At 42.5% G+C, this 21,983-nt stretch overlaps 1 protein-coding gene across 2 annotated transcripts in view; it reads left to right on the top strand.

Moving 5' to 3' along the window:
- Ganc (glucosidase alpha, neutral C) overlaps positions 1–21,983 on the top strand; it is a 56,075-nt gene that overhangs the window by 28,797 nt on the left and 5,295 nt on the right. For both annotated transcript variants that reach the window (XM_041678791.1, XM_041678790.1), the window contains exons 13-20: positions 229–308; positions 3,540–3,683; positions 5,971–6,067; positions 9,169–9,270; positions 11,261–11,504; positions 14,197–14,261; positions 16,518–16,594; positions 19,263–19,337. In XM_041678791.1, the coding sequence (XP_041534725.1) occupies positions 229–308; positions 3,540–3,683; positions 5,971–6,067; positions 9,169–9,270; positions 11,261–11,504; positions 14,197–14,261; positions 16,518–16,594; positions 19,263–19,337 (884 nt within the window). The remainder of the gene's footprint in view (positions 1–228; positions 309–3,539; positions 3,684–5,970; positions 6,068–9,168; positions 9,271–11,260; positions 11,505–14,196; positions 14,262–16,517; positions 16,595–19,262; positions 19,338–21,983) is intronic.

The raw sequence follows: 21,983 nt of genomic DNA on the forward strand, positions 1-21,983 counted from the left end.
CTCCATCCTGACACTTGTTCACTGGCTTGCCCATGGGCTCTGGTGTTGAAAGGGTTACATTTTGTGTCTTTAAAGATTGCTTTTGTTCTCTTGTTACAGACCATGCCTGTCTCAGTTGTCTTTTGTGTTTGACATAAGGCGTCCATTGATAACTCTCATATCTTCTTTCCACACATCTTGCGTAAAGACCACTGTTCTTGACAGACTGCCCACTGTTGTGCTCTGCAGGTCTCTCGTCTTACCTGGATTTCACCAATCCCAAGGTCAGAGAGTGGTATTCCAGCCTTTTTGCTTTTCCTGCTTATCAGGTTGGTTTCTATTCTTTTTCTGCTTCCTAGTTAACCTGATAGATGAAAGGAAAAGGTAGTTGCTTAGAACTGCTTTATTAAATAGTTTTTGAGATAGTGCATATATAAAAGGCAAGAATAGATACCGCATTATAGGCTTTGATGGTTTTAGGAAGGGTACTATTTTATACTAGATGTATAAAAACTGTGGTTTTGCCGGGCGGTGGTGGCGTACTCCTGTAATCCCAGCACTCGGGAGGCAGAGACAGGCGGATCTCTGTGAGTTCGAGGCCAGCCTGGTCTACCAAGGGAGTTCCAGGACAGGCTCCAAAGCTATAGAGAAACCCTGTCTCGAAAAACCAAAAAAAAACCAAAAAACAAAAAAAACCTGTGGTTTTACCTATATCAAAATATAGTACAATTGATGTTTATTCTATTTTATAATTACTATGTATATTTTAATATAAAACCTATTCTACAACTGTTATTGAACAATGGCAATGGGTTTTTTTGTTTGTTTGTTTTTTGTTTTTTGTTCTCTGTGGCTTTGGAGCCTGTCCTGGAACTAGCTCTTGTAGACCAGGCTGGTCTCGAACTCACAGAGATCCACCTGCCTCTGCCTCCCAAGTGCTGGGATTAAAGGCATGTGCCACCACCGCCCTGCTGGCAATGGGTTTTTGATCCTACTGCACGTACTGGCTTTGTGGGAGCCTAAGCAGTTTGGATGCTCACCTTACAAGACCTGGATGGAGATGGGTGGTCCTTGGACTTCCCACAGGTCAGGGAACCCTGATTGCTCTTCGGGCTGATGAGGGAGGGGGACTTGATCGGGGAAGGGGGAGGGAAATGGGAGGTGGTGGCGGGGAGGGGGCAGGAATCTTTAATAAATAAATAAATAAAAGAAAAAAAAAGAAAAGTGATATGAAGCCAGACATGGGGGCCAAGTAATCCCAGCACTTGGGAAGATGAGCAGAATTGCCGTCAATTCAAAGCCAGCTTGGACTAGAGAGTGAGACTCTGCCTCAAGGAAAACACTGGCTATGGGGATGCACACCTTTAACCTCACTTCACAGGCAGAGGTAGAGGGATCTTTGTGAGCTGGAAACCAACCAGGTCATTGTAGCAAGTTCCATGACAACCAGGGCTACATAGAAAGACCCTGTCTCAAATAGAAAAGACTTAGAACTAGGAAAATAGTTCAGTTGACAGAGTGCTTGGCTAGCAGGCCTGATCCCCAACACAGCAAAGACCCATGGTAGTACATGCCTGTAATTCCAGCATTTAGGAGGTGGAGGCAGAAGGATCAGAAGTAAATGTCAATCTTCAGCTACTTGTCAAATTCAAGACCTAAGCAACATGAGAGCCTTTCTAAAACAAAAAGGGAAGGGAGGGAGGAAGGGAGGGAGGGAAACAAACAAAAGCCCCATCAGCAATAAAGTGGCTATGACAAGTATGAAATTATCTTACAAACCAGTGGTTCTCAAAACCTGTGTCAAAACTGCTTAGGGGATCGACTGACCCTATCACAGGTTGCACATAAGATATCCTGCATGTCATATATTTACATTATGATTCATAACAGTAGCAAAATTGCAGTTTTGAAGTAGCAATGAATATAATTTTGTGGTTGGGGGTCACCACAACATGAGGCTCTGTATTTAAGAGTTGCCACATTAGGAAGGTTGAGAACCACTGTTATCAATTATAATGTATTGATAAAAGCAAAATTTAATAATTAAAATCTTAAAAGAACCATGGAAAGAAGTGGAGGTCACATTAGAGACCTGTCTTCAACCAATCATGGTAATGATGACAATACCTAACACAAACTGAATGCAAGCCACATCCCAAGTGCTGTTTTAAGCATTTGATGTGCATTGCCCCATTTCTTCCTTATAAAAATGCTCTAAATTGGAACTATAATTAAATCTTAACCACAAATATAAGAAAATTGAGGTGTGGAGAGTTTTAAAACCCACAAAGTTCACCATTTACTAAGTGATAGACTCAAGGTTTAAATTCCGATCTATTTTCTCCCAAGCTCTGCTCTTAAGCACAAGATGTTTGCTTCTGAACATAACTGATTAGGAAGGAGACTAGAAAAACACTTAGAATGGTATAAACATCAATCCTTAGGCAAAATATGGCTACAGTCATTCACTTCATGGCTGCTTTCATAGTACTGTGCCAGAGTAGAATAAATTAAAGCGCTTTTATGATCCACAAAGATGGAAATGTAAATTATCTAGATCTTTATAAAAAGAAGGGGAGGAGAAGAAAACATGCTGCTCTTTGAGTTAGAAATGCTAAAAAAAGACTGAAGGCAAATATTTTGAAACTGTGCAGCCTTGTTCTTAGAAGTGCATTTGCTTAGAAGCCAGGCATGGTGGTGCACACCTTTAATCTCAGCACTGAGAGGCAGCAGCAGGTTATCTCTGTGCCTGTTGTACAGCCTGGGTACATAGTGAGTTCCAGGAAGGCCACAGCTACATAATAGAGAGACCCCATCTCAGAAAAAACTGAATTAGCTTAAGAATAGGTAAGGAAACATATAGGCCACCTTCAAGCATGGGAAAGATCATCTATCATGTAGATAAGGTCTCAGGTATGTTCTGTAGTGTCCTGGAAGAGAGCTAGGCCTTATTAGGACATGGTGTAAAGAACATAGCATTAAGAAATAGTGGAATGAGCTGCCTGAGGCTCCCTGTACTGATATTCAAATGCTGAGAGACCGTGAATTTTATAAAAAGAATTGTAATAACATTTTCAGTAGATGGAAAGAACACAAATTATATAAGACGTTAACAAACGGATAACTCAGCTGTCAAGGCTTTCAGAGTATTAGAGAAAAAATAAGTTCATGTATAGTAATAATTGACTTTAATTCAGAGTTGTAACAAAAATTTTTCTCAACTTTTGGATAAGATCAAGTGAAGATTTGTAGTAGATAGTGGATGATACAGAGCCGAGTGGTAAGTATTCACAACTTTTCTGGCACATATTCCCTAAGGATGTCTTTGCGTGAACTTACAGGGCAGTTGTATTTCACAGACAATATAGTGCAGCATAATTATCAAAAAAATTTATTGATAGCTTGCTTTGAGTCAGATACTGTTGTAGGTGCATGGAATTTTCATTGAACAAATCATACAGAATTCACAACCCAATAGACATAAAAATAAATAAGCAGAAGCGAGAGAAAGAGCATCCCTGAGGGAGGATCCTCATGAACAGGGTTCATTCACTTCCTAGGGATCAACGGATATCCTCTTCATATGGAATGACATGAATGAGCCCTCGGTCTTCAGAGGGCCAGAGCTAACCATGCAAAAGAATGCTGTTCATTATGGCAACTGGGAACACAGGGAACTTCACAACATCTATGGATTTTATCAGGTAAGACATTCAAATTAGAAGTCAACTAGATTCGTGTCCCTGCCTCTAGACTGGGAATCAGTTCTGTAGTCAGGCGCACTGTGCACACTCTTTGTGTGTCTTGTCTTTGTTGTCAACTGCAGTGAGTCTTAGATTATAGCCAATTTATTATTTCTCCCTCTACTTCCTCTTCTTTTTACAATAAACCTGATGAATTTTAAACTATTATATATGACATTTAATACTACTAGAAGACTTGTATTGGCACAGGCAATCTATAAATATGTTAACAAAGGTAATTAAGGCAAGGTTTTAGGATTTCATATATATCCATCTATTGCTAACTTATCTGAGGTTGGTGGCACACATGTGCAATCCTAGTATTCGGTACAGAGGGACTGGGGATTCAAGGCCAGCCTGGCCTACATAATGAGTTCTAGGCCAACCTAGACTATACAACAAACTGTCATAAAAGCAAAAAGTAAACAAGGGCTAGTGATGGCTCAGTACGTAAGAGTTTTTGCTGCTCTTCCAGAGGACCTGAGTTTAGTTCCCAGCACCTATATTGGGAAGCTCACAACAGCCTGTAACTACAGCTCCAGAGGATCCAACACTTTATTCTGGCCTTCAGAGGCACCTACACAGGGACTCACATATACTTAAATTTTAAAAATATTTTTAAAGGGGCTAGAGAGATGGTTAAGTGGTTCAATCCCCAGCATCCACCTGGTAGCTAACAACCATCTATAATTCCTGTTCCAGAGGCTCCAAAGTTCTCTTCTGACCTCCTTGAGCAGTATGTGCATATAATACACAGACATATGGGAAAACACCTACATATAAAAGAAAAAAATCTAAAAAAAGTTTTAAAAAAATCAAACAACAAATATATATATGTGTGTGTGTGTGTGTGTGTGTGTGTGTATTACACATATATACACATATTTATCCCCTAACATTCACACCAGGAGAGCAAGACTTAACATAATAGATTTATATTTTAATAAGTATATGTCTTAGTTTCTATTGCAGTGATAAGACACCATGGCCAATATAACTTATAAATGAAAGCATTTAATTTACCTTATGGATTTCAGAAAGCTAGAGACCATGGTGGCATAGCAGAGGATCAGCTGAGAACTCATATCCTGATCCATAACCACAAAGCTTTAAGAGGGAGGCACTCTGGGAATAGCACAAGTTTTGAAACCTCAAAGCCTCCCCCTGGTGACACACCACCTCCAACAAGGTCACAAGGTCACACCTACTAAGCCTTCCCAAATAGTTCCTCCAACTGGGGACCAAATATTCAAATATATGAGCCGTTCTCATTAAAACCACCACAGTGTACTTTTAAGATGTGTAAACTTTCCTACTTTGCTTAGCCTTCTGAATAAAGGTGGTAGAATTGTCCTCTCTCTGCTAATCATATCCAAAGATTGAGAATCACTTACCTGGGGCTGGAGAGATGGCTCAGAGGTTAAGAGCATTGCCTGCTCTTCCAAAGGTCCTGAGTTCAATTCCCGGCAGCCACATGGTGGCTCACAACCATCTGTAAAGAGGTCTGGTGCCCTCTTCTGGCCTACAGACATGCACACAAACAGAATATTGTATACATAATAAATAAATAAATATTTAAAAAAAAGAGAGAATCACTTACCCTAACTTATATTTGTGAGTCTTTGTCATTTTTAGAGTAAGACTGCGTGCCTACAGGTTCCCACAGTTGCTATTTTCTATGGGAGCTGCTGGGCTGGATATATAGCCTTTTTCAAGTAGTACATGTTTTTTTCTTGGTCAGCTTTTTGCTTTAGTTGCTAACTGCCTTAGGGAATTTTTTATGCAGGCTGAAGTGGACACTTAACCTCTCTGAACTTATTTTTTTGATCAATGAAAATCATTTGACTCACAGATTATTATGTATATTGTAAGGAGATGTATTATAAAATGCCTACCAAGAGTACCACTGAATAAATGATGTCTTGGGTTTTCGTTGTGTTGTGTATTTGTTTTCTGCAGTGCTGGGGACCGAACCTTGGGCCTCAGGCATGCTGGGTAGCCACTCTTCTACTCGCCCACATCCCCATTCCTGTTTATTTCACTGGCATTGCTAACCAAATAAATGTTTCCATCTTTTCCAGGCAAACTGGTATCATTCATTGTATCATCGAATAGACTTATGAGTTTATTATTTCCCTTTTCCTAGTCCCTCCAACGGTAACTTTTCTCATGGGAGTAGTCTATTGAGAATGTTGGCAGGATGCCCTCACCCTGACTCCTCTTTCTAATGTTCTCCACTGACTTACAGCAAATGGCTACTGCAGAAGGATTGATACAGCGATCGAAAGGGAAGGAGAGACCCTTTGTCCTTTCACGTTCTTTCTTCGCTGGATCACAAAAGTATGGTAAGAAATTACTCACATTATAAAACACAAGGTAGCTACCCATCCTTTTCTTCTGAGCACCGTTTATGGTATATGCTACCTGCTGCCACTGTGTTCCTCTTCAATAGCCTTATAGCTTACAGTGTAGAACCTGATGTGCTCTGACATGTGTATTTTATACTATGAATAAATGGTCTGTAGGTCCCTCAGTTGGTAGAGTTGACAGCCTAGTAGGTGAGGGGCCCTGGGTTTAATGCTCAGCGCCATATAAACCCAGGCAAAGTGGTGTATGTTTGTAATCTTAGCACTCAAGAGATGGAGGTGGGGGAACAGAAGCTCATGGTCATTTTCCAAGGTCATCTTGGGCTTCATGAGACCCTGTCTCCCTCCCCTACCCCAAAAGCCAATTTTCATCAAGTTTAGTAGTTTTTCCTACTGAAGAAATGGTCACTTACTTGTTGAGAGAGTGACTTCAGAGTATTCAGTTTTCTGGCATAGTAATCTGATCCTATCTTTTTGACTTGTGGAAAACCAGGGAAACATATCTCTAACATACGGCTCAGCCAGCTGTTCCACTTAGCAGTGTGGCTTAAAATAGGCCTGGCTGCGTGCTTGTTGTCAGGGTCATCTATGACTGAATCTGGTTTGCAGCTGATACAGATCAGTTCAACTTAACCACTCTGTGGCAGAAAGGCTATTTTAAGGCCCTTTCCTTGCATAAGTAATTGAGAACATAGGTCCTATCGTAAAGAACCTTGCCTTTGTTGAATCGTAGACCTCTTTAGGTCTCTCACTCCACCTCCCAAGACTAGCTCCTGTGTTCTTCAGCCAAAGGACAGAATAGTAACAACAGAAATGCTCATCATAGCATTAGACCTTGAGGCCAAAAGAAAAGTCTACCTCTGTAACAGTAAAAGAAGGGTCACAAAAGTGTGGGTTATCCACGGGACAAACTATCATGAGGCAGTTTAAAATTATAGTTTAAATGGATTTTCATTTATTTTAGGGGGTATGACGCATGCCACCAGTCTAGAGGTCAGAGGATAACCTGGAGTGGTTAGTTCTCTCCTTCCTTAAAGTGGTAGTTTTAATTGCATGAGAATAGGTTTGTAACATTATGTAAGCTAAAAAAGAAAGCTTGCCTGAGTGATATTCATTATCCCAATTATTAAAAATGTAAATGTAGTATTTTCAATCAGTAAAAAGACTTCAGTAAAAATATAGGAAAATTTAAGCCTGTAATCCAGGCACTTGGGAGTGGAAGCAGGAGGATCAGGAGTTCAAGGTCATCATAGGCCACATAGGAAGTTTGAAACCAGCCTAAGATACAGGAGATTCAGTCTCAAAAATAAATACATACATACATGAATGAATGAATGAATGAATGAATGAATAAGGGCCAGCAAGATGGCTCACAGGGTTAAAGCACTTGCTACCAAGCCTAATGACCTGAGTTCAATCCCAGGGACCCACATGGTGAAAGGAGAGAACCAACTCCCACAACCCAGTCTACATAGTGAGTTCCTATCTCAATGAAAAAGAAACTGCAGGGGAAATTATAGAGGGAGAGAATTAATAAAAAAAAAAAGTTGATAGGCAGCAGTTTAAAAAGATAACAAGACATATGGTTGTTAATGTTTCTTTTTCTTTTGGAGCTTTTGATACAGGGTCTCACTATGTAGCTCAGGCTGGCCTTGCACCCGCAGCAGTCCTCACACCTCTCTGTCCCCAGTGCTGGAACTGCAAATGTGTGCTGCCATGCCCTTGCAGTTTATGTTATCTTTGAGCGCTTAGGTTCTGGGTCACTTCCTAGTCTGCAGTACTCGGTGTGATTATTTGCCTCCGTGTGTATTGAGGAGAACATGGCCTTTTCTAGCCGCATGCTTGACCACTTGCTGTAAAGAATGTGTGGCTACACAACCGTGTTAGCCGTGACGCACTGTGTGTCTACATGAGCTTTTTTGATGAAAATGTTGCCACAGTTTCAAAATCACTGTGTAGATACAGCCAGAGCTCAATTGATGCCAAGGAAAAATTACTAGAAAGCTGTTTAAAAAACAAAATCCCTTGAAAATATTTCTCTCAGGCTGGAGAGGTTACTCAGTGGTTAAGAGCTCTACTATTCTTCCAGAGGACCTGTATTCAATTCCCAACACCCACATGGCAGCTCACAACTGTTCCAAGGGACCCAATGCCTTCAGACAGACATACATGCAGGCAAAACACCAATGTACATAAGAATTTAAAAATATTTTTCTCTGCCTATAGGCCAGCTTGACATTTCTACAGAAGATTAAAACAAAAATATCTACTGAAACCATTTTGGTAAAAGTAAAGATGTTGTAAAATAAGATGATTTTTCCTCTTATGTATCTCCTCAGAGATATATAATCTGTTATCATAAACTCTTATCAACTGTAACTTTGCTTTAACAGTCTGACTTCTTGCCTAAATCTACTTAACAGCTATATCACTAGGGTAGAATATGGTTTACCATATCCCCTGATCTATAAAACAAAGCTAATAATATTGTTTGCCTGGAAGGATTGTTGTAATAATCAAGTGAGACAAGAAACCCAGAGTATTTACTTTTGTTTGTTTATTTATTTTGATCTTGTTTTCATTTTTGAGACAGGGTTTCTCTGTGTAGTGCTCACTGTCCTGGAACTCACTCTGTAGACCAGGCAGGGCTTGAACTCAGAGATCTTCCTGCCTGTGCCTTCCGAGTGCTGGGATTAAGACATTTGCCACCACTGCCCTGTGTTTTATGAACCTTAATAACTTTTCACATTAGAAAAGTGATACTTTTAATAGAATGATCAAAATTTTTTAAGGTGGAAAATCTGTTTTCCATTTTATTATTTTTGTCTTTTACAAATATGGGATGTAAACTGGGTAATGGTGGCACACACCTTTAATCCCAGCACTCGGGAGGCAGAGACAGGCAGATCTCTGTGAGTTCGAGGTCAGCCTAGTCTACAAGAGCTAGTTCCAGGACAGGCTCCAAAGCTACAGAGAAATCATGTCTTAAAAAATAAATAATAATAATATGGAATATAAATGAAATGGAGTACATTGTATGATTTGTGTGTATTTTCGTGCCTTGTTATGGGCGATATAAGGTGCAGTCTGGACAGGAGACAACACAGCAGAATGGAACTATCTGAAAATTTCCATCCCGATGTTACTCACCCTTAGTGTCTCGGGGATCTCCTTCTGTGGAGGTAAGTTGGTTCCTGGCTTGAGGTTTTGAGTAGGAAGAAATGAGGAGTGAGTCCTCAGTGCTCATTAGCTGTTTGGAACAAGGATGAATGCAGGAAAGAAAATGGGGGGGAGAGCGAAAGGGTTGCTTCAAAATTTACCAAAATTTATGTGCTCTAGAGGCAGGGGTAAGAGGGTCTTTGTGAGTTCAGACCAATCTGGTCTACAGAGCAAACTTCAGGACAGTTAGCACTACACAGAGAGACCCTATCTCATAAATAAATAAATAAAAGTCTTTTTGTTGTTGTTGTCGTTTTGTTTTGTTTTTCTAGACAGGGTTTCTCTGTAGCTTTGGAGCCTGTCCTGGAACTCCCTTTGTAGACCAGGCTGGCCTCGAACTCACAGAGATCCGCCTGCCTCTGCCTCCCTAGTGCTGGGATTAAAGGCGTGCGCCAACACCACCCGGCAATAAAAGTCTTACATGTATTTTGTCTGAATTGAGGACAGGAAGTCAGGTAGTGGATGAGGCATCTGTTTTCATCCCTCGTTCCCACAGCACTACCTCCAGAGACCCAGTAACTGAATGTTCCAGAAGCACACTTTTCTTCTTGAAAATAGAAAGAAGGAAAGCACTGCAAACAACTTAGCAAAACAAAAGCCAGTGCAGGAGAGTGCTAGCCTGGTGTGCTCAAGGCCGTGGGTGTGATGGGCAGCAGCGTAGCCGAGGGATGAAGAGAGCCAGCCTCACAGAAACGCTTCTGCTCAGCAGATGTAAGATTCTGTGACATAATTAACTGTTTTCTTCATAAAATGTGCTCAGTTGGTACAGTGCTTGCCTAGCTTGCAAGAAGGCCTCTGTTTGATCCCCAGTCCCACAAAAAAACAAGTATGGTCACACAGACCTAAGATTCTGTAACTAGGACATGGAAATAGAAGGATCAAAGGTTCAGGGTTGTCCTTAGCTAGTAGTAAGACTGAGGTCAGACCCAGCTATGTAAGACCCTGTCTGAAAAAATACATGACTGTGGAAATGGCTCAGTCAGTGAAGTGGTTGCTACACAAACATGGGGACCTAAGTAAGTTCAGAACCCCAGCACCCATGTACAAGAGCTAGGCACAGCGGCACATGCCTGTACCCCAGGGCTGGGGAGGCTGTGGTAGGAGGGTCCTTGTTGATTGCCAATCTAGCCAAAAATAAAGTGGAAAGTGATTGAGGAAGACACTGAAGTCAGATTGTGGCCTCTACATGCACATATATCTTCTCACACGTGAATACACACATACACATGCGCACACACACACACACACACACACACACACACAAAAGATGTGCTCTTGGAAAAGATGGATCTAATTCAAATACATGTCTGAGAATTTCGTCCTGGGAATTCAGTGCAGATAAGTGAACCAGTATGAAGGTCTCGGTATACACTGACTGCAGTCCTAACTGTGAAGGTCTCGGTATACACTGGCTGCCGTCCTAGCTGCAGGTCTGAATTCCGAATACTTTTTATTCTCTACAAGAATAAAAACAAATTACTATCACTTTTTTGATACGTGTGTCTTTGTGACATTGGTCCACATGCAAGAAATACATGTCCTACTCAAGGGGTGAGCATGAAATTCTACCTAAACCTTCACGGCTAATGATCTGCCTTTCAGGGGTTGGTATGGTTTTAGTCTTTGCTTTCAGACACACACCTAATCAGGGAGACATCACACAATTTGTGGGTAATGGAGGATCCAGAACACACAGGACAGCTGCTCTTACCAGAAAAGCCTGTGGCTTTTCTACAAAAAGAAAAAAGGAAACAAAATGTAGAGCATTCTTCCAGATTCCTGCATGGACTTTTTTTTTTTGTGGCTCAAACTTCCCTATTTGAGGCCATAGGTTTGCCTGTTGTGTTGAGTGTGCACCTAGAGCATCTCCTCTCAGTTTTCAAGACCTTATTTCACCTTAGCATATCATTTATTCCAAGTCTAGTTTCTTATCCGGTCTTTCTGTCTAACCAGCTGATGTGGGTGGCTTCATTGGCAATCCTGAGGCAGAGCTGCTGGTGCGTTGGTACCAGGCTGGAGCTTATCAGCCCTTCTTCCGTGGCCATGCCACCATGAACACCAAGCGGCGAGAACCCTGGCTGTTTGGGGAGGAATACACCCAACTGATCCGGGAAGCCATCAGAGAGCGCTACACCCTCCTACCCTATCTGTATTCTCTGTTCTACCAAGTCCACATGTCTTCTGACCCTGTCATGAGGTAAAAAGAGCATCCTCTATTTAGGGGCTCCAACAACCTACCAACGGATCCCCAGTGATAAGGAACTGGAAAGGGAGAACAAAAGCCATGTGTTTACTCAAGTTTCAACCAGCTCCACTGCCTGTTGTGCACGGGGTGCTGGCTGTTGTGCACGGGGTGCTGGCTGTTGTGCACGGGGTGCTGGCTGTTGTGCACGGGGTGCTGGCTGTTGTGCATGGGGTGCTGGCTGTTGTGCACAGGTGCTGCTTGTTGTGCAGGGTGCTGGCTGTTGTGCATGGGGTGCTGGCTGTTGTGCATGGGGTGCTGGCTGTTGTGCATGGGGTGCTTGCTGTTGTGCATGGGGTGCTGGCTGTTGTGCATGGGGTGCTGGCTGTTGTGCATGGGGTGCTGGCTGCTGTGCACAGGTGCTGCTTGTTGTGCAGGGTGCTGGCTGTTGTGCATGGGGTGCTGGCTGTTGTGCACAGGTGCTGCTTGTTGTGCAGGGTGCTGGCTGTTATGCACAGGGTGCCACCTGTTGTGCACGGGTGCTGACTATTGAGCATGGTGTGCTGCCTGTTGTTCACAGGGTGCTGGCTATTGTGTGGGATGCTGGTGTTGTGCACGGGGTACTGCCTGTTGTGCAGGATGCTGGCTGTTGTACACAGGGTGCTGGCTGTTGTGCATGGGGTGCTGGCTGTTGTGCATGGGGTGCTGGCTGCTGTGCACAGGTGCTGGCTGTTGTGCATAGGGTGCTGCCTGTTGTGCACGGGGTGCTGCCTGTTGTGCACGGGGTGCTGCCTGTTGTGCACGGGGTGCTGCCTGTTGTGCATGGGGTGCTGCCTGTTGTGCACGGGGTGCTGCCTGTTGTGCACGGGGTGCTGCCTGTTGTGCACAGGGTGCTGCCTGTTGTGCATGGGGTGCTGGCTGTTGTGTGGGAGGTGCTGCCTGTTGTGCACAGGGTGCTGCCTGTTGTGCACAGAGTGCTGCCTGTTGTGCACAGAGTGCTGCCTGTTGAACCACAGACGCTGCTGACTAGATCCTCTATTTATGATTGGAGTATTGGTATTTGCTGAGAGATGGCAATGTAAAGAATAAAGAAATGAGTTTACAGTAAATAACTTTAACATTTACGTATAAACCTCCTCTCATGAAAAATAATTTCCCTGCCATCTGAGGCTTGATCTTACCCACAGGGTTGAACTTGAGGTGGGAATTTTTTTCTAGCATATAAATTCTATTAACTTTCTAGGTAAGAGAAAAACTTGCACAGAGTTCAGAGTCAGCAGTTCCTATATTTGCTTCAGACCAGACATTTCCTGGTGATTCTAACCATTAGCCAGAGTTAGAGACACTTGCTTTGCTACCATTCTGTAGAAACAAAATGTATCGTGCAAAGCCTGGGTAAAGAAATAGCAAGTTTCATTTATTTAAAAAAATACTGGGCTGGAGAGTTGACTCCTGGTAAGCAGTTATTGTTCTTACTGAGGACCTGGGTTCAATTCCCAGCACCTACATGGTGCCTTACAACTGCCTGTAACTCCAGTTCTGAGGGATCCAATGCCCTCTTCAGACACCTGCAGGTACCACACATACATATGTATGTATGTACTCATGTACTTGCAAGCAAAACACTCATAGGCATAAAATAAATTTAAAACTCTAAAAAATTTTTGTCAATTAAAAAAGTATCTTTTCGGGGGCTGGAGAGATGGCTCAGAGATTAAGAGCATTGGCTGCTCTTTCAAAGGTCCTGAGTTCAGTTCCCAGCAACCACATGGTGGCTCACAACCATCTGTACTGAGATCTGGCGCCCTCATCTGCGGGCATAAATCAAGGCAGAATGTTGTATACATAATAAATAAATAAATCTTAAAAAAATTATTTTCCTTGGGGCTGGACAGATGGCGCAGCAGTTAAAAGTGCTTGCTGTTCTTGTAAAGGACCTAAGTTTGGTTTCCAGCATCGATGTCCAGCTCCAAGGGCCCCAGGGCCTGCTTTTGGCCCCTGAGAGCACTTGTACCAAATGGTACACACACACACACACACACACACACACACAACTAAATTAAATCATTCTCACAAATTAAAGATTGTTAGAACCACTAAGTTGCTATCTAGACACAGATATTGAAAGTTTTGTTGTTTTATGAGCCTAAGTGATTCCTAGATGAGTTCTATTAAACAATAACTATTTTAAAATTTTGGCAGGTTCTCACCCTCACCCAAAGTGTTACCAACTTGAAAGCAACTTGAAAAATAGTTCCTTTCATCTAAATAAATAATGATTAAATGATACATAAAAGTCAGTGACTGCAAGAAATGGCACAGAATTATCATTATAATAAAATATTATTTTTTGCATTTATTTTACAACGAAGAAATTGGGCATTTAGACTTGCCTTAGTTTTTGCCTGTTAGAGTGATAGTTACTCAACAGTCAGATAGGAAAGCAACACATAATGAAATTCTCAATATCCTATTAGGATATTCAGGTTGGTAGAAAGCTCTTTCACATAATAAATATAAAGTAACCATAGCAACTGCTCATAAGCTCTTTGGTCATATGAAAAAGAATACTGGCTCTTTGGCACTTTCCATCTCCTTTCAGAGAGTTACAACACTAAAAATATAAAAATCTAATAAAACACTTAGCACCAAGAATAATAAAAACATAATGATATTTTAAAATGTGAATTCTGTTTTCTTTCCCCAGGCCTCTGTGGGTTGAGTTCCCTGATGATGTAGAGACTTTTGGTGTGGATAATGAATATATGCTAGGTAAGCATTTATCAGTTAATTATAGTTGTGATAGATTCTATAACTATGCTTTCATTATTATATTTTCTAGTGAGAATACCCTAAGCCCAAGAAAGACGACAATAAAAACAGGATCTTATTTAGCCCAGGCTGACCTGGAACTTACTCTGTATCTAAGGATGAACTGATCCCAAGTACAGGCTTGCCTCATTACACATGGTGCTGGAGACTGAACCTGGAGCCTCATGCATACTAGACAAGTACTCTACCAAATCAGCTACACCCCCAGCCCTCCTTCACCAGATAGTAAGACCATGGCTTTTGTTGTAATGTAGCCCTGACAATATAGTTCTTATTAATGCCAAATAAATACATAATATTGGTGGGTATGATTTGATGGTTTGCTTGGGATCCACTCCCCCAAAGCCTGGTGAGATTGCTATGAAAAGGGAAGTATGAGAGGTAGATCAGGTGGCCGTAGTAAAGACACCAAGGAACCTGTGTCATGTGTAATAGTAGACCTCATCAGTGTCCAGATTGCTGAATTCACAGGCGTATACCTACCATGCCTAGCTAGGCTTCTTTATTGAGAATGAACTGTGAAATGTGAAACATGGAAGGTTGTTTGTATTAAGAATGGAGCTCAAGAAACAAGACTAAATATTGAGACCCAAAGAATGAATTGTTCTAAACAGTGGGAACCTCCAAATGTAAATAATAATAATGATGCTGATAATAACGATTATAGTAACAGGAGCCCTTGAAGATATCGTTCAGGGAATGCTCTTGTGTAATGTGCACGAGGCTCTGTGATCAGTCCCCAGTGCACGAGGCATCAGCTTAACAGTCCCTGCCTTGGAGAAAGGTCTTTCATCATTCCTTACCTCCTTATACCTTAGTTTTATCCTCCCCACTCAAAATCTTATGTATATTTTGTTTTTCTTTGTACTTTTTCCTATTTCAGTATTTGTTTTAACCCTAATTTATTTGTAATAACTTTTTAATATCTGTCTTCTTCACTTACTACAAACTCCATGAAGGTTGGAACCATGTTTGTTTTCTTTACTCCTATGTCTCCAAAGCCTAGCATGGTGCCTGGAACTCAGTAAATAAATCTTTATTAACTAGAAGAAACAGTTCAAGATAGACACAGCAGTACATGCCTATAATCCCAACACTCACAATACTAAGGCAAGAGGATCATGGGTTCAAGGTGCCTGGGTTACATAGTGAGATCCTATAAATAAGTCTTTCACATGAATTAATTAGTAGATGCTTTTACACATGTGTGACATCAATATGAAAGCAAACTCCAGGCTATCCATAAAAGAAGTACAGATCTACAATGGTAACTGTTGGAGAACAACTGTGAAGATGTGTACACTGTGAAGATGTGTCTCTGCCAAGGCACCTTCTGATTGGTTTAATAAAGAGCTGAATAGCCAATAGCTAGTCAGGACTTCCAGGGAGAGGGAGGAACTTTTGGGAAGAATCTGAGAGGCTGGAAATTCACCAGCAAGACCTAAAGCAAGTTGGACATACAGTATGGAGGAGAGGTAGCAAGCCACATGGCGGAGTGTTGATTAATATAAGCGGGTTAATTTAAGTTATGAATTAGTTGGGGAAAAGCTAAGGCCAAGCTTTCATAACTGATCAATAGTCTCTGTGTTATTATCTGGGAGTTGGCCATCTAAAGGAAGTCCGACTATAGTAACTGCCCAAGCAAAAGGGCCTGAAGAACTGCACTGACCAGACTCCTAGATAACACCGTGGCCGCTCTAACCAGTGCATTCGTAGCAGATGATAAAGCACTGGGAAGGTGCAATGGCACTTTCTGATTACTGGCATACCAGTAGCTATGCAGAAAATGGCTGCTCAGCCTGTAACCCTAGCACCCAAGAGGCTGCAGGAGGATCATCCTAAGGCTAGCCTGGGATGCAAAGCAAGTTCCAGGTCAGTCTTGGCTACATAGCAAGACCTTGTCTCACAAAACCAAAAACCAGAGCAAATAAACACACAAGATGCAGCAGAATACTTCAGGGTCCCTGTCCCATATCATAACAGCCACAGGTGGGTTTAATCTGTGACCTTTTTAAGCCCCGACCTTCTCCTACCAGTGCTTCTCTCTGGTAAATTATTTGTTCAGTTCACATAGTCTCTGCCTTATAGAAGATCACAGTCCAGTGATCCTAAGATCACAGTAGTGCTCCACAAAGCCAAGGGAACTTTCAGATTCCCATAATGATACTCAGTTTTATCTCCTCTCCATTTTTTTAGGAAGTGCTTTATTGGTTCATCCAGTCACAGAACCACAGACCACCATGGCTTCTGTATTCCTGCCAGGGTCAAATGAGGTAAGAGCAATAACAGACATATCTTGTGTCTCCTAGCTCTCATGCCTGCATTTCTCTTGGGAAAGAGATTGCTCCAGCGTGCAGTTGTGAATTTGTCTCAGATGATGATAGGTTTTCCACAGTCAAGACTGTCCTCTGAAGTTGACAGACTTAACTGGGGAAGGTGGAGAAGATGAATAGGTGACAATGTTAGGGAGGTTTGTACTTCCACTTTGACTTGTAGAAGTGAGTCCTTATGAAGATGGGGGCGTGACTTTAAGGTAGAAGATTTATTCCACCCAGTTACTTTGTGGGAGTCTTTTTGGTGATTCAACAACTAACTTCCTTTTCTAGGGCTCCCAGGTAAGAGTTAGGACCTTGTTTCCAAATCTCATAATCACCCCCAGAAAAGCAATGCTGTAGGGGTAATCAAGTTTGCATGGATTTCCCTCCAGGTCTGTTTCTTCTCTGACATTCTTCTTTTCTCCTGCCTTGTGTGTGGTTGATTTGTTTGCTGTTTCCTTTCTCCTCCCGTCCCTTCCCCTTCTCTCCCCTCCTCTCCCCTCCTTTCCTCTTCCCTTCCCTTTGTTTTTCCTCTTTCATCCTGCTTATGGTTACAAGCGTTAAGTTGGGTTATTTACTGTGTGTGATGGGGAAGATGCATGTTCCACAGCTTGCAGGTAGAGATCATAGGACTATTCTGTGGAGTTGATTCTCTCCTTCCCCATCTATGTGGGTTCTAGGGAGCAAATTCAGGCATCCAATCTTTACCATTGTTTTCTGAAACACCTCACCAGCTCAAGCATGAAGTTTTTATGAATCAGTGAACTATTGTACCACACTGCAGCTTCTGTGATGAGATTTTTAATTTTTTCCCATTTTTATCTTAAATATTGTCTTATTCAGGGGTGGGGTGCAGTGGTAGAGGGCAAATTCAAAGGGACAGGAAAATGAAGGGGATGAAGATACATGGTGTAAAAGACACAGAGTAAATAAAAAGAAAGGAAAAGAAAAAAGAAGAACCCTGGAGGCGTCATCTCATTGTTCATGCACACCAGGTTCTTACCAATCATGCATATCTAGCACCTAGCACAGCGGTAGGTTGTTCAGTAAGTAACTTTGAAATGTATAGCAGGACAGGGAATGGTCTTTAGTTCATCAACCCTACCCCTTCAGTGACATCTTCCTCTTCCTTCTCTTTCTCTTCTTTTTGAAATGTAGTCTCATGTATCTCAGGCTATCTTTGAAACTTAAGATGAACTTGGACTTCTGATCCCCCTGCCTAGGATCACAAGCATGTACCACCATGCCCAAGTACCACCATGCCCAAGTACTACCATGCCCAAGTACCACCCTGCCCAAGTACCACCCTGCCCAAGTACCACCATACCCAAGTACCACCATACCCAAGTACCACCCTGCCCAAGTACCACCATACCCAAGTACCACCATACCCAAGTGCCACCATGCCCAAGTGCCACCATGCCCAAGTACCACCATACCCAAGTACCACCATGCCCAAGTGCCACCATGCCCAAGTGCCACCATGCCCAAGTGCCACCATGCCCAAGTACCACCATACCCAAGTACCACCATGCCCAAGTACCACCATGCCCAAGTACCACCATGCCCAAGTACCACCATGCCCAAGTGTCACCATCATACCCAAGTGCCACCATACCCAAGTGCCACCATGCCCAAGTGCCACCATGCCCAAGTGCCACCATACCCAAGTACCACCATGCCCAAGTACCACCATGCCCAAGTACCACCCTGCCCAAGTACCACCATACCCAAGTACCACCATGCCCAAGTACCACCATGCCCAAGTACCACCATGCCCAAGTACCACCATGCCCAAGTGCCACCATACCCAAGTACCACCATACCCAAGTGCCACCATACCCAAGTGCCACCATACCCAAGTACCATCATACCCAGATACCACCATGCCCAGTTCATCCTATGCTAAGGATTGAACACTGGGCTTTGTACATGCTTTGGAATTTTCTTTTTTTTTTTTCTTTTTCTTTTTTCTCTTTAAGACAGGGTTTTGCTGTGTAGCCTTGGCTGTCCTGGAACTTGCTCTATAGACCAGGCTGGCTTCAAACTCACAGAGATCCACCTGCCTCTGCCTCCCAAGTGCTGGGATCAAACGTGTACACCACCACTGCCCACCTGGAATTTTCTTTTTTTTTTTTTGGAATTTTCTTAAAAGAACACGGGGGATCTGGTGGTGCAGGCCCATAATTCTAGTATGAGGACTGAAAGGCCTACCTGGGCTACATAGTGAATTCAAGGCCAGCCTGGCTAACTTTGTAAGACCTATGTTCTATAAAAATTAAAGAGACCTGGAAATACATATCAACGGTAAATTCATTAGAATGCATGAGACCTTAGGCTCAATATCAAGTAGTACATATGTGCGTGCGTGCATACACACACACACAACACACACACACACACACACAAAACACAGGGTTAGGGAGGGGTGTTCTTCCTAACTTCTCCTACAAATTTTAATTATACTTATTTGAACTTTCTTTTCCTTCCTTCCTCCCTCCCTTTTTTCCTGGGATTGCAAGACAGCTTTATTGCAGGGCAAAAGGAAATAGTCATTGGTAAGTGCAGGCTTCTCAGGGGAGAGATTGCTCATACTCTCTTTTCAATAGAGCCTGTTACTTTTTAGGTCTGGTATGAATCTAAGACATTTGCACAGTGGAAAGGAGGGTGTACTGTGAAGATTCCAGTAACCTTGGATACTGTAAGTTATTTTCAGAGTATTATCTTTGACTATTTAGCTGTGTTAGTCTGTTTAGAATACAGCATGGGTAATAGACAACAGAAATATATCTTCCATAGTTCTAAAGGTACATGTCCTATATCAAAGTGCCAGCTGACTTAGGTCCTCCTGCATGTAGAGGGTAATGGGATGGGGAGAGGAGGGGGACAATGTTCTTGTAAATGGGGCTGGAGAGTTGGCTCAGTGGTTAAGAGTACTATTGTTCTTGCAGGGGACCTAGGTTTGCTTCCCAACACCCATATAGTGGCTACAACCATCCAACACATTTTATCTGGCCACCATAGACAGGAGGCGCACATGTGGTGCACATACATACATATAGGCAAAACACACACACACACACATATATATATATATATATTTACACACATACATATATCTAATAAAATAAGAAAGTATTCTTGTGAGGATACTATTCCTATCATAGCAGGACTTATCCTTATGACCCTGACTCCAGATATAGTCACTTCAGTGTATGGGACTTCAGCATAACATATACCTGTACATAAAAGAAAATGGAGTACACTCGTGTTTGCCTTGGGCTGTGCTTGGGAGAGGATTTGGGAAGCAATGAGTGTGACTGCTGAAGGATATAGTGGTTTTCAGAGGTGTTGAAAGGATTTTAAAATCGATTATGGCTGTGGTTACATGACTGAATATACCGAAGTGGTTTGAATGTATACCCCAACTGTAAGTTTTGAAACATGAATTATACCAATAAAGCTGTTAAGATATGTAAAGAGCTTAAAATATATCTATAATCTGGCTCATGGCATGGAATATTGAGGATTGTGTCTAAGAACAGCAACACTGAGAACAGAAACAGTGGACGCTGCAATGCCAAATACAATATCAAAAAGTGAGAAGGGCAATTCTGGGCCTCCAGGCAGGAGAACACATCAGTTAGAAATTAGAATCAAAGTGGCCACTGCTGAATCACAAGCATGACCTCAGGCCCTGTAGAATAAAGATTAATAGAATAGTGATGTCATTTCTCCAAATTGTCATATAACAAAGTTTTGTTATAAAGAAACTAGTTCCAGAATCAACTTTCAGACCCAGAAGAGACCTTAGTAATCTTATACCCTAATCCCTTTGTCTTAGTCACTGTTCTGTTGCTGTGACGAGACACCACGACCTAGAAAGTATTTAATAGGGGGCTTGCTTACAGTTTCAAAGGCTTAGCCCATCATCATCACTGCAGAGAGCATGGCAAGGGGCAGGCGTAGTGCTAGAGGAGTAGCTGAGAGCTACATCCTGGTCTGTAAGCCTGATGAGGGCTTTTGAAATCCCAAAGCCCATCCCCAGTGACACACTTTCTCCTAAAAAGCCACATCCCAATCCTTCTCATTCTTTCAAACAGTCCTACTCTCTGGTGACTAAATATTCAAATATATGGGCCTGTGTGGGCCTTTCTTATTCAAACCACCATGCCCTTCATTTGCACTTGAAGAAACTGATAGTCAGAAGAGAAATTTTTTGTCCAGAATCACTACTAGGTTGTGGCAGAACTGAGACAGATCCCTCTCATCCCCTGTAAGTTTTCTGAACTCCGAGTCTGCAGCCCATTCCACCATAACTTTGTTCTTTGGTTTTGTTTGTTTGTTTTGTTTAAAGAAGGGAGGAATAAAAAGAAAGCAATACGAGAGTTGGCTTTCCTTCTTGCTGCTTGTGAATTAAGCCAGGGGCGGGGGGCACATCTTGACTACTCCTCCCTCTCCCTGAATCACACGTGTTCTTGTCCTCTCTTCCTTGCTAAGACTTTACTCAGAGAAAAACACATGCACTCATGTGACCTGGGCAGCTCCTTACCACAGGCAAGAGGCTACCTGGCTCTTCCACAGAGAGCCATAGCTAAGGACTGATAGGTGTGGGCCATGCCCACAGCCACAGTTAGCATCCCTTCTCATTCCCTTGATGGTTCCTATAGCAGAAGCAGCTTCTGAGCTTCTCATTCCCTTGATGATTTCTGTAGCAGAAGCAGCTTCTGAGCCTCAGAATTGAGCAGTCATCCTGCTGACAAGCAGGGACAGAAAGTGTTCAGATGCTGTGAGAAGGGACACACGTCACCTCCCCAGACATAGAACATTGTGTACACAAGCTCTATTGGTCCACTTACATAAGCAGAGAAGTCCACTCTTCAGCATGTCTCTAGAGTAACGTGCTTGTTGTTTTATTGACAAGGATGTTAAAGATCGAAACTAGAGTATCCTTTCTGATCAAGTTTAAAAGTTAGTTTTTTAGGGGTAGCTCTGGGCCTCTAATGGGATGAGCAAAATGTAAATGAAGAAGAGGCAAGGATAGTGTGCTAGTTAGTTTCTGCCAACTTGACATAGACTAGCGTCACCTGGGAAGATGGAACCTCAGCTGAGGAATTGCCTCCATCAGATTGTCCTGTAACAAGTCTGTGTGGCATTTCCTTGATAGTATGTCGATCCTGGAGGGTCCAGCTCACTCTGGGTGGTACCACCCCAGGGCAGTTGATCCTGGGAGGTATAAGGACTGTAGATGAACACACTCCTGGAAGCAAGCCCTTAGCAGTGTTTCTTCATGATCTCTGCTTCAGTTCCTGTCTACAGGTTCCTGTCTTGACTTCCCCTGATGAGG

The sequence above is a fragment of the Microtus oregoni genome, unplaced genomic scaffold (genome assembly GCF_018167655.1).
Source record: "Microtus oregoni isolate MIOR12 unplaced genomic scaffold, Mior012 000031F_ref0000149, whole genome shotgun sequence".
In the NCBI taxonomy this organism is placed as follows: domain Eukaryota; kingdom Metazoa; phylum Chordata; class Mammalia; order Rodentia; family Cricetidae; genus Microtus; species Microtus oregoni.